The following is a 13,757-nucleotide window of genomic DNA, read 5'->3' on the forward strand; positions in this document are numbered from 1 at the left end:
CTGTGGAACGGCAGATAACACACTAAGATTACCAACTGAAAAGAAGTGGATTATGTCTACTGATACTTCGGAGCAAGAGACGATCTGCACATGTCATCAGGCTGAGGTCCTCTTTTATATAAATATATAGATGGAAACTTCCTCATCAGATGCTATGGACAGGCAAACGCAACAAAATACATATATATTCCAGCGTGGATGCATACAAGCACAAAGGGCTATAAGAGGGAAAAGGATCACATACCTTTAATTCCGCAAATGCAGAGCAAGAATCAACACAAAATCCAAGTTATCCTCCACATTTAGGAAAATGAACTGTACAGGACATATAATATAGCAGCATGGAGAAAGAAACTTATATTAAGCAAATGAAATGTAATCATCTTTGCCTAGGTAAAAATAACAAGGGAGTAATATCAAGGCATATAAGATCCTCAGAACTTACAAAAACAATAGCTTACAAGGTGTTTTTCTAATGATCGTTCGAGTAACCATTAGTTCAAAACAATCAGAAGTTACACAATTTCTATCAAACCAAAATGCGGAAAAAACCTCCATCATTCCTAAACAAGTTTCGGACTTGATTTGCTCATAATTATTGTCTCCCCATAAACTTCATCAAGAAAACATAACATTGACAATTAAGTATCCATCAAAATACCCAAAAAAAGAACTACTTTCTCCTCTTAAGCGGCCCAGTTTTATACCCACCCTTAGTAGGTTTTCCCCAAGGTGTCAACGAACCTCTCCCATGACTTCCACTACTCTTACTCCTCCCTTCACCACCACCATGTGGATGATCCACCGGATTCATCGCCACACCACGAACAGTGGGTCTCCGTCCAAGCCACCTAGATTGTCCAGCCTTCCTCAACTTCTTCGTCCCATGTTCCGGGTTCGAAACTTGCCCAATCGTCGCCCTACATTTAACATCAATCAATTTCTTCACACCGGATGGTAACTTCACTTCACAGTACTTCGTAGAAGCATTAGGTTCCGTAAGGATCTTAGCACACGTCCCAGCTGAACGAACCAATTTCCCACCTTGCCCAGGTCGCAACTCAATATTATGAATTAGGGTTCCGATTCGCATCATACCTAATGGCATACAACTTCCGATTTGAGAACTGATGTCTAATGAGAACTGCTCCATCATTGATTCAAGCTCCTTCGATGGTTTCATTTTCGATATCATTGCTTCAAATGGACCTGTTACATTGTTAAAAAAAATCAAAAAAAATTGTGTTAAATTGTAGAGATTGAAATGAACATATAGAAATCGAGATTACTTGTAGAGAAAGAGCGATTGATGACATTGCGAAGAAGGAAAGATGAAGCCATTCGAGCTCTGCAAAGAGCCATTTTTTGTTCTTTTTTTTTCTGCAATTCGTTTGTGTGTTCTTGCAGGGGTAGGGTTTAACAATAGTGAGCTTTTCTTAGGAGCTACGAAAAATATATTTCTGGGATAAAGTATAACTTTTTAAAATTTAACATTATTCCAATTCTTTTATTCTATTTATGATTTCAACTAATTTTTTCAATCATTTGATTAGAAAATGCATGATTTTTACGTAAAAAGAATATTTGTTAAAATAAAAAATATATCTACAAACTATCATAAATAATATTTAAACATAATTTTCAAGTTGATGTTAGTATTTAAATCAAAAGTATAAGCATTTCACATATTCTAAATATAATTTGTAAGTTGTATTCGAATTTTTCATTTTATTTTCAAATAAAGTGATAAAAAAGTTCCCCAAAGAAGTGAAAATTAACTTTTAAATTAATAGTAAAGACTAAAGGTAATATAACTAAATTTAATATGGAATATCCTATTTCCAACTTAGGGGATATTGTGCATAATCAAACAAATGTCATTACTTAGTCTCATGGAATAGTTTGTATTTTATTTAACTTTATTCAAGATCAGTTTGGAGTTTTTGAATTATGAATAATCATTTTAAGTAGAGTGAACGTTTTATTTAAATTAAAAAATTTAAAATGAATTTAAATTAATTGAACTCAAAGTATGTTTAAGAAAAATAAAATAAAAGAAAATGACAAAGGTTTTTTCCTGGTAAACCGTGAAAAAACATGTATGCACTTAGTCTTTTGCACTTTGTATCCTGACCATCTTTCCAGCTCTCCTTAAGCTCTCATAGGAGGAATAGAAAGGCTGGTAACAAAAGAAAACTCAGTCAAATAATCCCAAATTGAAATGAACACTTTGCATAGACAGAGGGTACATAGAGCAGAGTCCATGATTGAACTGATCACTTTGTTCAATGGTTTTACACGACCATTTCTTCCTTTTACCTGTTTTGCATTACAAGTGAACGCTAGAGCTCTTTTTATAGGAGGAAAACATCTACATACTAAAACTTCATGGTCATGAATAGTCAGAATGATTATGCCGCTGATGATGATGATGACTACGGTGATGGTGATTCTTCTTCCCGTGTTCCTTATCCTCAGGCTCAGGTGACCTTGAACGTGAACGTCTCTGTCTCCTACTCCTTTTCTGATGCCTGTCATTATCATTGTCGTCTCTGTCACAATAATGAAGGAGATTCTTCTTCTTCTTACTGTGTTCCGTATCTTCAGGCTCGGGTGAACGTCTGCTTCTGTTACTCCTCTTCTGATGCTTGTCCTTGTCATCTTCCTCTCTGTCATGATAATGATGGTGATGATTCTTCTTCTTACTGTGTTCCTTATCTTCAGGCTCGGGTGAACATCCACGTCTGTTACGCTTTTTCTGATGCCTGTCATCATCATCGTCCTTTGAATCGAGATAATGGTGGTAATGATTTTTCTTGCAGTGATCCTTATTTTCAGGCTCGGGTGAGCCTGACAGTCCGTGTCTGTTACTCCTTTTCTGGTGCCTGTCATTATCATCATCCTTAGAGTCGTGATAATAGTGGCGATGATTATTCTTCCTGTGATCCTTCTCTTCAGGCTCGGGCGGACTTCTCTGTCTGTTATTCCTTTTCTGACACCTCCCACTATCGTCATCCTCTGAGTCACGATAATGGTGGTGATCGTTCTTCTTCCTGTGATCCTTCTCTTCGGGCTCTGGTGAACTTGATCGTGACCGTTTCTGTCTATTATTCCTTTTCTGATGCATGTCATTATCATCGTCCTCTGAGTCATGAGAATGGTGGTGATTCTTCTTCTTCCTGTGTTCCTTGTCTTCGGGCTCGGGTGAACTTGACCGTGAATGTCTGTCTCTGTTACTCCTCTGGTACCTGTCATTGTTATCGTCCTCTGAACTTGACACAGAATGCTTTCCCCAACTTGACTTTTGATGTCTCTGTCTGTTACTTCGTCTCTGATGCCCATCAGAATCATCAGAAGACTTGGATTGCTTTAGAGACTTCTTATGTTTTTTCTTCTTCAGTGATCTTCCTCCATCATCATCCGAAGATGAACTAAAGTCTTTATCATCACGTAAATCTGCTCTGGCTGGTGAAGACCGCTTTCTGTTCTTGCTTTTACTGGATTTCTTTTTCTTCTTTGGCTTGCTTGATAAGCTGGCAAGCAAATCAGGCATATTATCCCCAGTAAGAAATCCTGCATAACAAACAGGGCATTAGGATTCGATGTACACAAAACACTACTAAAGAATTTAAGCTCAACAACCATGGCACGAAAAGAAGAATTTACCTCCGTACTCATCAAATATGTCCTCAGCAACTATCTGTTGGTTGGGGTCGTCAAGTTCGAACCCACCTCGTGGAGGACTGATTCCAGGCTTTTGTTTGAGCTCCCACTTCAAAGGCTGCAGGGAAGGCCGCACAACAGACAAACGAGACATTAGGATCTTTTAGTTTGGTAAAAGAAATTTACACTTTTTTGTGGAACACATAAGAAGAGAAAGTCCCTTCCCTTGATTGTTTCAGTAGAAGAGGAGCACAAAGCATTAATACTAAGAAAACTTTTTTTCCTCCGAGCGTCTCAAAAAGTAAATTCATGAGAAAGTCAAATATTTCCCGTTTTCCTTACTTTCCACTCAATATTCATTCCTAGTTCCAACTATAGGTTGGACTAAGTATCAGCTTTCTTTCAAACATTTCTCATTCAATGCCATCTGGGACTGTGAATCATGTTTTCAGCATTTGTTTTGAAGTCATCTTCCAGTACCAGCTCCAAATTACTTATCTTAGGAAGTTCTTGGCATCACCAACTAAAGACCAAAAAAAGTTTGGAAAAAGTATTCTCCGTCCATTACAATTTATATCTTCTGTTTCATTTTGGAACATCTCAAGGTGCTTGGCATCGTTCCATTTATATACAGCGTTAGCTTTGATGTGATATTCTTTTGATAAGCCATTATATTTTCTCTATCAAAATAATTTTTTAAATTAGTTTAGTTAAATATATCTACCACAATTACTAAAATATAACACAAGTCAAATTACTATCTTAACTCCGTGCATACTAAAGCTCCATTGCAACTACAAACTATGCAAAATAGGTTATTTGCATCCATCTGCAGCACAAATAAAGCCTCCTACCCTCAGGTGTTCTTGTGTTTGACAAATTTCATGCAACCATAATAAGATATTGGGGACTTGGTTTTTCCACAGAATTCCATGTTATTCCTTTCCAATACTCACAGGCCAGGTTCACCCCTTAATTAAGAATCTTTAAATTAATGAGGTCTAAGACTTTGGTTTTCCAGGACAACTACACAACTCATACATTCATTTCCTTTAATTTGTTTTGAAGAGCTTGTGGAAAAAATGCAGGTACCCAACCAAAAACCTTAAGCAAATGAGCAGGGCAGATCAAGACCTTTATAAACCCTTCAAGTCGTTGAGTGCCCTAATATACCCAATGTGGGATGTCATATACTTCAACACCATCCAGCGCATGGAACTAAATTTTGAGGTTCACATGCAGACTTGATTGTAAACATACACATCCTAGAATGAGCTTCTCAATTTGGCTTTGATAACGTGTGTACATATTGATAGTAGACATGACATATCCATGCTAAAAAGAGTGTCTCGACTTGGTTTTGGGAACACATGAACGGACATGAGTATCCACTCCAACACTTTTAGAGGTTGTATCCTAAAGGTTTAGATAGAAAAATGAACTGAGCCTAAAGACTTAAAAACATAATGAATTGTGCAATCGGAAAGATGAGACAGATATACACCTTGATTTCGACAAAACTACAAGAAACAAACCAACCTTCCAAGATTAGAGCTCCAAGTTCAAAGAGGAGGCTTGGCATCCTTATGGATCAACCTACAGGTGCTTTAAGTGAAATTGCATAGTTAAAACTAGACGAGGAGCTATGCTAGGGGGTTGTTTCTCCAAAAGGACTTCCAATCCTCTGATTCCCACTTCCATCTGGTGACAAGTTCAACAAGTTAACTTTGTTGAAAAAGTGAAGCTACCTCTGTTAAGTTCACTGTTTTAACCACTCTCCCCCAAACTTTTCTTCTTTCTGGGAGGTCAGCTGGTGAAGTCAAAAAGTCTATGTTAGACATCGGTCCATTACCTCTGTTGAATTGGACCCTAGGAATTTGAATAAATTTCAACAGACAGAGGGGGGGAAGGATACGAAAAAGAAAGAGTACATGCGCACACACATACATAGACCACTTTACCTCAGAAGCATCTGTCTGAGCCAGGATAGCAGTTAAAGGGTCATCTCTTTTTATTCGACTCTCTTCATTTGGCATTATAGCATCTTTCAATGGACATTCACGATCACCACTCTGATGGCCAAAGGTTCCACATCTGACGCACTTGACATTACGTATCTCAATTCCAAAGGGTTTGGCCCTTCCAACTACACCTGTTTCCAGCCTAGAGGTGAAGAACAATCATTTGTGTTAATATATCTTGGTATCGTAAGGCAAAAACTGCCATAAGTTTAGTTACAATTAGAAAAAATAAAAAAGGACAGAAGAAAGATGAATATCCGTAACCAAAAAGATCTTAAATCACACAATCACACTATTCACAGTGTGTTTTAACTCAAAGAAAAGAATTGGTTAAGCACTGGAAAAAAATTATTTGAGTAACTACCACCAAAGAAGCCAATCAAAGACCAGAAAAAGGTTAGGACAACAACTCTGATTATTTTATCCTCCAAGTGTGCTGGTTGTAATTACCGAACATGCTCATATCTAATCTTATCAAATCTTGTATGACCGCACATCCATCTTAACACTATTACTCTGCAACACTCATCTTATGGATACAGTGGACCTTAGATGCACCATACTTACTTTCAGAGACGAGAGACGAAACAGAGAAGGCCCTTGATAGTGTAGCCAGAGAGGTAGCATATATGTGTAATATGAGGGATCCTATGGCCATTAGAAATAGACTCAGCATTTTCTGTAGTTTCCTCCATAGAAGAGGTTGATGTCTGAGTTTTTATACTGTTTGGTAACAAACTGTGATTAGGTTTGTTATGGTTTTGTAAATACTCCTTGGTGATTAATGAATATAGTTAACCAAAAAAGGTGGAATGCCTCAAATTCTCATCATCCTGTATAACACTAATTTTAGTTCGATTCCTAGTTCCGCAACCAGGACAGTAGAAAAGTAGTAGCATCATTGATAAAAAGGAGGTCAAAACTGCTTGCGCAATGACAATGACAAAGGACGACGACAGCGAGCAGATTTAGTCTATTTACATAATTGTGCCTAAGGATAATAACACCATCTTGGTGAAGAAGTGATGAGTAGCTTTGACTTGTTACAACGACAAAAAAAAAGTACCTACAGAATCAACTTTTCAGAAGTTGATAGCTAGACAAATTACTCCATCCATGTCTTATCAGTATCTAGTATCTACTTTCCTCCAAGTTCTGCCCAACAATCCAATTAATGATTGAAATTCAATATTGCAAGCTAATTGAGATTTAAGGGAGAACTATTCTCTTCTACGGATCACAAGAGAAGCATTTTTCCTAGTTTTGATTCCATACAGCTCCTTGAAAGGGAGCAAGAAAAGAAAAACAAGCATGAAGTATATATAGAGCTCATAAAACTGCCACAGCAACAAGTGGTTCTAAACAGCTTTAGCAAACCAAACTGGTAAACTGTTATAGCTTCTCAAATCTCAACTCACAATCAAATAGCTTAAAACTGAAAAATTCATATCTCAAATAGCTTTATAATTTGGTTATCGGCTCTGAAGGAAAACAAAACATACCTAGGAGCGTTTTTAAGCACTTCAAATTCTTCTTCTGTTGGCAACGGACGGCCATATATATCCTTTGCCCTTGGTTTTTTTTTCTCCTGATCAGGTGGCACTTCAGGTCTCCTATGAAAGAGTTAAAGCAATCAAAGTGACTCCAGATTTTATAATCATGATACATTGCGCTTCAGTTTTTTAAACAAAATTGAGATTTAGAGTCTCTAAAACTACAGCAGCTTAGCAGCATTACCCAGAAGTGGAGGCCCCTGCTGCAGATATGTCTTGAGAAGTGCTGCCATGCCCCTGCCCCTGCTCTCTTGCTTTGTCAGCAATCTCGGCAGCTTTTGCACTTTCTGGATTGTAGCCAGGTGGTCGAACATACATAAAGCTAACAGCTTTCATCATCTCCATCTGACAAAATGTCACACAACCAAGTCAAAACCCCCAAAAACATCCTGGAACACCACATATTCAGTCCACATTTACAAAATCCTAACAGTTTCATATCAATACAAGCCTGAAGTGAATATACCCATCTTAAGGCACCCAAACTCTTATGTCTGTTTGTTTTGGATTATGATACTGATTCTAAATCTTTAAACAAGTAAATAAACAACAGTGGTTACTACTTACTGGGTTACCTTTTCTTTCTCTTTTTTGGAGACGAGAGCAGTCTGACGAAAAAATTCCTGTTCTTGAGCATACTGATACACACCCACCCACAAGAAAAGATAAAAGAAGTTAGCTAATTTAAGAAATCTGATAAATCAATCAAACTGAAACAAACCCAAATCACAAAAACAACAGAACCGAAATTGAAATCAGTTTTAACAAGCAAACTACCAAAACCCCAAATCGAGAAAATCGCCAATGAAAAGGGAAATAGGATATATGGGTCGGTTGAAAATAAGAGTAAAAACCTCGCGGGCTATTTCCTCAGCTCGTAGTTCTCTCTGAGCATGAGTCTGCTCGGCAATCCATTTTCTCCTTTGATTTGGGTAAGAGAGAGGATGCCAAGGCTTCTGGTTAAGGAAAGAGTGAGACCACGCTGTACCAGCTTTGGTTTTGTAATCAACTTCCCCTCCTTTATCGGAAAACCTCTTGCTTAGCCGGGGTCCAACTCCCTCCTCCTCCATGGCGGCTGAGTTCCGGTTTGGGGGTGGACGGGAGCTGCTGTTGGGATGTATATGGTCCTTCGTAGATGAGTATTAAGTGCAATAAAAACCCATAAAATGTTGATCAAACTATATTTGTGTTGTCTAATTTGGCTCGCATCAATAATTATCTCTTTCAATTTTAAATGTGTATATTTAAATTTGTATAAAATTAAATAAATAGATATATTTTTTATATGACATAATATAAGTAAAATATTATGTAAGCTATAGAATTATCGGATATCATGTATAACGAATATGTTAACTTGCTAAATTATATACAAATTTGTGTAAAATTAAATAAATAGATATATTTCTTATATGACATAATATAAGTAAAACATTATGTAAGCTATAAAATTATCGGATATTATGTATAACAAATATGTTCACTTGCTCAATTATATATTCAAATGAATATAGTTAGTCACTAACATCAAATTAAATATCATGTTTACGTTAGATATAAAATGATATTATTAATATCAATCATAAAAATTAATATTATTATTAATTGTAAAATCATTATTGCATTTGAGGTTCTCGATCATCATTAATACACACATAACTATATTGATGTGCAAATAATTAATATTTATTTACGTGAAGCATCCAACACAAAATATATATAATTTACATCTGTGAAGTTTGTGAAAATGGTGATATTTGTAATATTACAATTTTGAACTAAATATATTTGATGTATTAAAGTCGTTAGTTTTAAATTTACAATTGAGCTAACACTGTTCATCTTCATTATATTTTTTTTTCATTTTAAATTATTTACAAAGATATTTTCTTATTATATAAGAAAGACGTGAGGCTGAAACACGCATGTCATGTCTCTGTTGATATGTCTGCTTCAAAGTGTTTTAGAAAAAAAGTTATTTGTTCTGCTTTAATATAATTAGTGTATAATTTTCGAAATTATAAAATCCATTTTAGCTATGTCTTTTTTGTCTCAGATTCATATTATTTAGTTACAACTTTATTATTTTAAATGTCAGTAATAGTATTTATATCTTATAACATTTTGAGTAAAAAAAAAATTTAACGATTGATAACGAAAAATACTTTAATTATGATTATCTTAATAAGCATATTCACAATAAATTTATACAACCAAAAAGTAATTATTAGCTTAAAATATCCAAACAACCATCTTAAAAATAAATTAAATTTCTAAAATTATCTATATATATCATATAAATTAAACTAAAAGTTTATTAAATATTGGGCTCGTGCTAGGACTGACAGTTGTGTATTGAATAAGTGACACTAAGAGCATGTTTAGGACTACTGATGTGAGACTAGAAGTGTTTCATTTTTTGAGAAAAAAATATTTATTTTAAGAAATTACGTGTTTGGCAAATTCTTAAAACTGTTTTTTAATGAAAGCAGAAACAATTTCTCTGCATTAAAAAGAAGTTAAAAATTTATGTTTAATATTAATTTTTTAAGAATAAAATATCACTTACATATATATATATTTATAAGTATCTCTCTTATTAACTTATCAACATATCTCATAACTTTGGCTGATTTTTATTCAAAAATTTTGTTTTTTATTTTTATATTATAAACTAGATAGAGGTGGCCCGTGCCAACGTTGGAAGATTTTTGTTAGTTGGATCTAAACATATAGAAATGTATGAGCCGGCTAAATGTACATATGAAGATACATAGATATATAGAGATCGTTAGATATTGTAAATATAGTTGGCAATTGTTTAGTTTGTTTTTTTAGCTGTATTATTTAGATATTTACATCCTATTATATTTACATAATTCTGCCTTTTAGCTGCGTGAATGTAATTGTATTTTTGTGCAGGCCAACAATATTTATAGAAATAATTCAGAGAATCGGGTGCATGCTCAAAGATGAAAAAGGACAAGTCTATCAGAAGGGCGGTTGTGGAGGCTTCGGTAAGGGAAACTTATCTGAGCTGTTTAGATCGATCAAGGAATACGAGAAGATGTTTGAAGCCAAACATGTTAATCAAGTAGCTGTTGTTGAATGAATATATACGAGCATTAGCTTGCAATCTAATTGAAATAGAAGTTCTCCAATGAAATGATTTCATAGTAGAGAGTAAAGATACATAGTGCATAATATGTACCATCTCATTTCAACTTACCAAAAAGCAGATCATATAGTTTAAGAAGCAAAAAAATTTAATTCATATTTCGAGTTTGTTATATTATCAAAGAAATAACTTGCACATATGTAAAATTTGAATACAAAAATTAAGCAATCAGGCTTTGGCCTTCACTATCAATGCCCCTCTGTATAGTTAAGTCGAACATTGATGATCGAAGGTATGCCTTCTGAAATTGGCTGACCTTCAGAACAATAGACTGGCCTACTGAAATTCAACAAAATATGCAAATTATGTAGACAATAACAAATTAGATGAAAAATTCATGGTACATTAGATAATGATTCAAGAATTAAAGTTTATAAGTTAGTATGCTGAGATTTTTCAGAAGCTCCTACATATAAATCTATCAGTGCAGAAATTAGCTTAATTGTACCACGACTACAACAAAATTCAATTGATTCGTATTCAAACTTCTTAGCCGAGTCAAGTTATGAACCTTTGTTAATGGAACATATACAGAGCATAATCTTCTAATATTAGGCATATTTTCTCTGCACATGCCAAATAACCATAAAAACAAAAAAACAAACAAACAAGGAACACGCACCAACGGAGAGGGAAAATCATTTTAAAGCTGGAAGTACGTGGCAAATATTTAATAACATATGCCTCTCTATCTATCAAAAGTAATACACTTGAGAGAGATCAAAATAGTCGGGAAGAGTAAGACTTATCTCAAATCTCTTCTACAAATTTTGTTAATGGTCACAGAGAAACTTTTGCATCAAGTTCTTCATCAAATAGGTTCAGTGATTCACCTTTTATATCTGAATCCAGCAGCTTCGGATCACACTCTTGGTCCTCTTCTTGGTCTCAGAAGGCAATAATAGCCACAATAACATTGTTATACAAGCAAAAATATGAGGAATGGTAATTTTGAAAACAAGTTTGGTTGGTGAAATAAGAATTTATCAAAATTTTGGGCTATCCCCAAAAGCTGGCTATCCAGCACAAGTCTCTTTAGAGACCTACCTAAATTGTTGTTAGGAATTAAACTGATAATATTATGTTCTTGGGTTTCATGATAAATAATCAATATGGAATAACAAGCCAAACCCTTTTCATAAACTATGAAAGGATAAACAATTTCTTTTCCCTTTTAAAACACGAAGCACAAAGACATTAGATAAGATCATCACCAAAATGGCCCCTGAAGATATCATTTCACAGATATATTCTTTCACAGAACTTTAATGTCCACTATAACAACTCAAGATTTGTAGTTTCCAGGAAAGTGCAAATTTTTTTGATAACAAGGGAAATTGTAGTCGCTATCCTTGGGAGGTTGTGCACAAGGTAAAATCCAGTCCTATACAATAGCTCTTGTCATTCCAAATATAAAAACAAATTCTACACTGTACCGAAACAACATTAGTAACAACTACTATAATATGATTTTTCACATAGTAAACCAAACTATGGCGACAACACATCGAGACACACAAATGGGAATAACCAAATTCAAGCAAGTTAACATCAATGATATAAAGGGAACTCAAATAAGAGCATTAATTGAGGACAACAAGAATGGTTTCTTTGATCAACGAAGCAGAGGTTTAGTAGTTAGTAAACACTTTTATCAAACACTTCATATGCAAATCTGAAACCATCATAATTTAACCCGACTTGTAACCCCCGATAAAATAAAAAAAGAGAACAAATAAAACACATAACGGCAAGGAAACTAAACACAGTGGAGTAAAATCCATAAAAACTATGAAAAATCAGAGCATCGCTAGAACCAAATGAAAGCAAGGTGATGAAACATGCGTATTGACCATGAGTGCAGAGGCTTCTTTATTTAGTATATCTCAAAAAACTAAAAAAAACCAAAATTCAATTAAAACACACCAATATATCATGCATGAAATCGAAGTTGAAAAACAAGCAGAAAGATTCAAACAAACCTCCAGATTTAAGTATCAGTCAAAAGCAGAGGAACACCGAGAAGAGGATTGAAAGTAGAATAAATTACCAGTTCCTATGTTAAGTAGTACCACGTGTAACTACACTTGAATGACGAAAAAAATTCCTAGCTGAAGCAGGCATGTTGACCAGATCTGTATCTTAACACATTGATATGTTCAACCAAAGATAAAATTGGGGAACATTTTTTAGTGCAATTTTAGATTAAGTAAAACAAAGAGATACAAAAAATCAAAAGAAAGAATAGAGAAAGATTACCTAATGAATGCTTGAGAAAGGAGATACATTTTGTGAGCAGTAAGTTCTTGAAAAAATCAAGACAGCTAAACGTACATTGAAGACACAAAAGCAAGACATCTAGCTATATTTAAATAGTGAAAAGACAAAAATAACATTAAGTGTGATGACACAGACATGTTGAAATAGTCTTCTTCTAATATAGTAATAATTTCTATCCTATTTATGTTTTATATTATTATTTGTATATTATATTGTATATATTACTTTATGTATTATTTTATAGAACTAAAAATAGAATAACAATGATATTTTTATAAGATCAAAAAAAGGAAAAAAGAATAAACAAAGATTTGGACCTTTCCGAAAAATAACAAATAACAAATTTACTTTTCTTAATTTATCTATTATTTCATTTTAGTTAAAAAATTTACAATTTTAAAATATTAAAACATAAAAAGAAAGGATAATAGCTGATGGAATCTAAAAATATGTAATAAATAATATTCTTCTTTTAAAAAAATTTCAACAATATTTATTCGATGTATAATGTTGCTTGAAAAATTAAATATGCACACTCCAAATAATTGAATTGAAAATGTAACTAAAGTTTCTGCATTATATATTTGAAATAATTTTTCTCAATAAAATGGTCTTAATATTAAAAGCACATCAATATATGTTTCTTTTCGTAATTTGACTCTCAAAAACATTTTTAAAGAAAATTTATCAAACACAAATTGCTTAACAAATATACTTTATCATGGAATTTCTCAGATTTTTTTTTTGAACATCACTTTTTTAAAAAGTTATTTTTTTTAAAAAAAAACTTATAGGATTTAAAAGCTGGTCAGACTGATTTAATAGTCAACTTTTTGACTTATTAAAGTGTTTGATAATTATTAAAGTGATTATTTTAAGTCAAAAGCTAAAAGTTAGGTGAGAGATTCTTTTTTTTTTCTATTTAAAAGTCATTTCATGTTAATCAAGTATATTACCTTTTGGCCCTTAATTCTTTTCTTTAATTATTATTATTTTATTATGGTGGTTGTTGTTGTTATTATTATTATTATTATCATTATATTAATTTGTGATGATAAAGAA

The 13,757-nt window shown here is 33.6% G+C and overlaps 1 protein-coding gene, 1 long non-coding RNA gene and 1 pseudogene across 3 annotated transcripts; all 3 read right to left on the reverse strand.

Moving 5' to 3' along the window:
- Positions 1 to 416: 416 nt before the first annotated feature.
- On the reverse strand, positions 417 to 1,420 carry LOC101252912 (ribosomal protein L2 pseudogene; annotated as a pseudogene). The gene is made up of 2 exons (NR_166584.1): positions 1,290 to 1,420; positions 417 to 1,209 (listed from the first exon to the last, which is right to left on the reverse strand). The product of NR_166584.1 is annotated as a ribosomal protein L2 pseudogene (transcript).
- A 786-nt stretch (positions 1,421 to 2,206) lies between these two features.
- Positions 2,207 to 8,454, reverse strand: LOC101252617 (uncharacterized zinc finger CCHC domain-containing protein At4g19190). Its single transcript, XM_004245963.4, has 7 exons — positions 8,092 to 8,454; positions 7,813 to 7,875; positions 7,422 to 7,582; positions 7,187 to 7,297; positions 5,625 to 5,826; positions 3,667 to 3,781; positions 2,207 to 3,573 (listed from the first exon to the last, which is right to left on the reverse strand). The coding sequence occupies exons 1-7, from the start codon at positions 8,305 to 8,307 to the stop codon at positions 2,393 to 2,395; spliced, it is 2,049 nt and encodes a 682-aa protein (XP_004246011.1). The 5' UTR covers positions 8,308 to 8,454; the 3' UTR covers positions 2,207 to 2,392.
- Positions 8,455 to 10,485: 2,031 nt separating this feature from the next.
- Positions 10,486 to 12,752, reverse strand: LOC104648981 (uncharacterized). The gene is made up of 2 exons (XR_002028305.2): positions 12,675 to 12,752; positions 10,486 to 10,694 (listed from the first exon to the last, which is right to left on the reverse strand). It is a non-coding gene; the product is annotated as an uncharacterized lncRNA (long non-coding RNA).
- Between the last annotated feature and the right edge of the window lie 1,005 nt (positions 12,753 to 13,757).

This window comes from Solanum lycopersicum, chromosome 8 (genome assembly GCF_036512215.1).
Source record: "Solanum lycopersicum chromosome 8, SLM_r2.1".
Classification (NCBI taxonomy): domain Eukaryota; kingdom Viridiplantae; phylum Streptophyta; class Magnoliopsida; order Solanales; family Solanaceae; genus Solanum; species Solanum lycopersicum.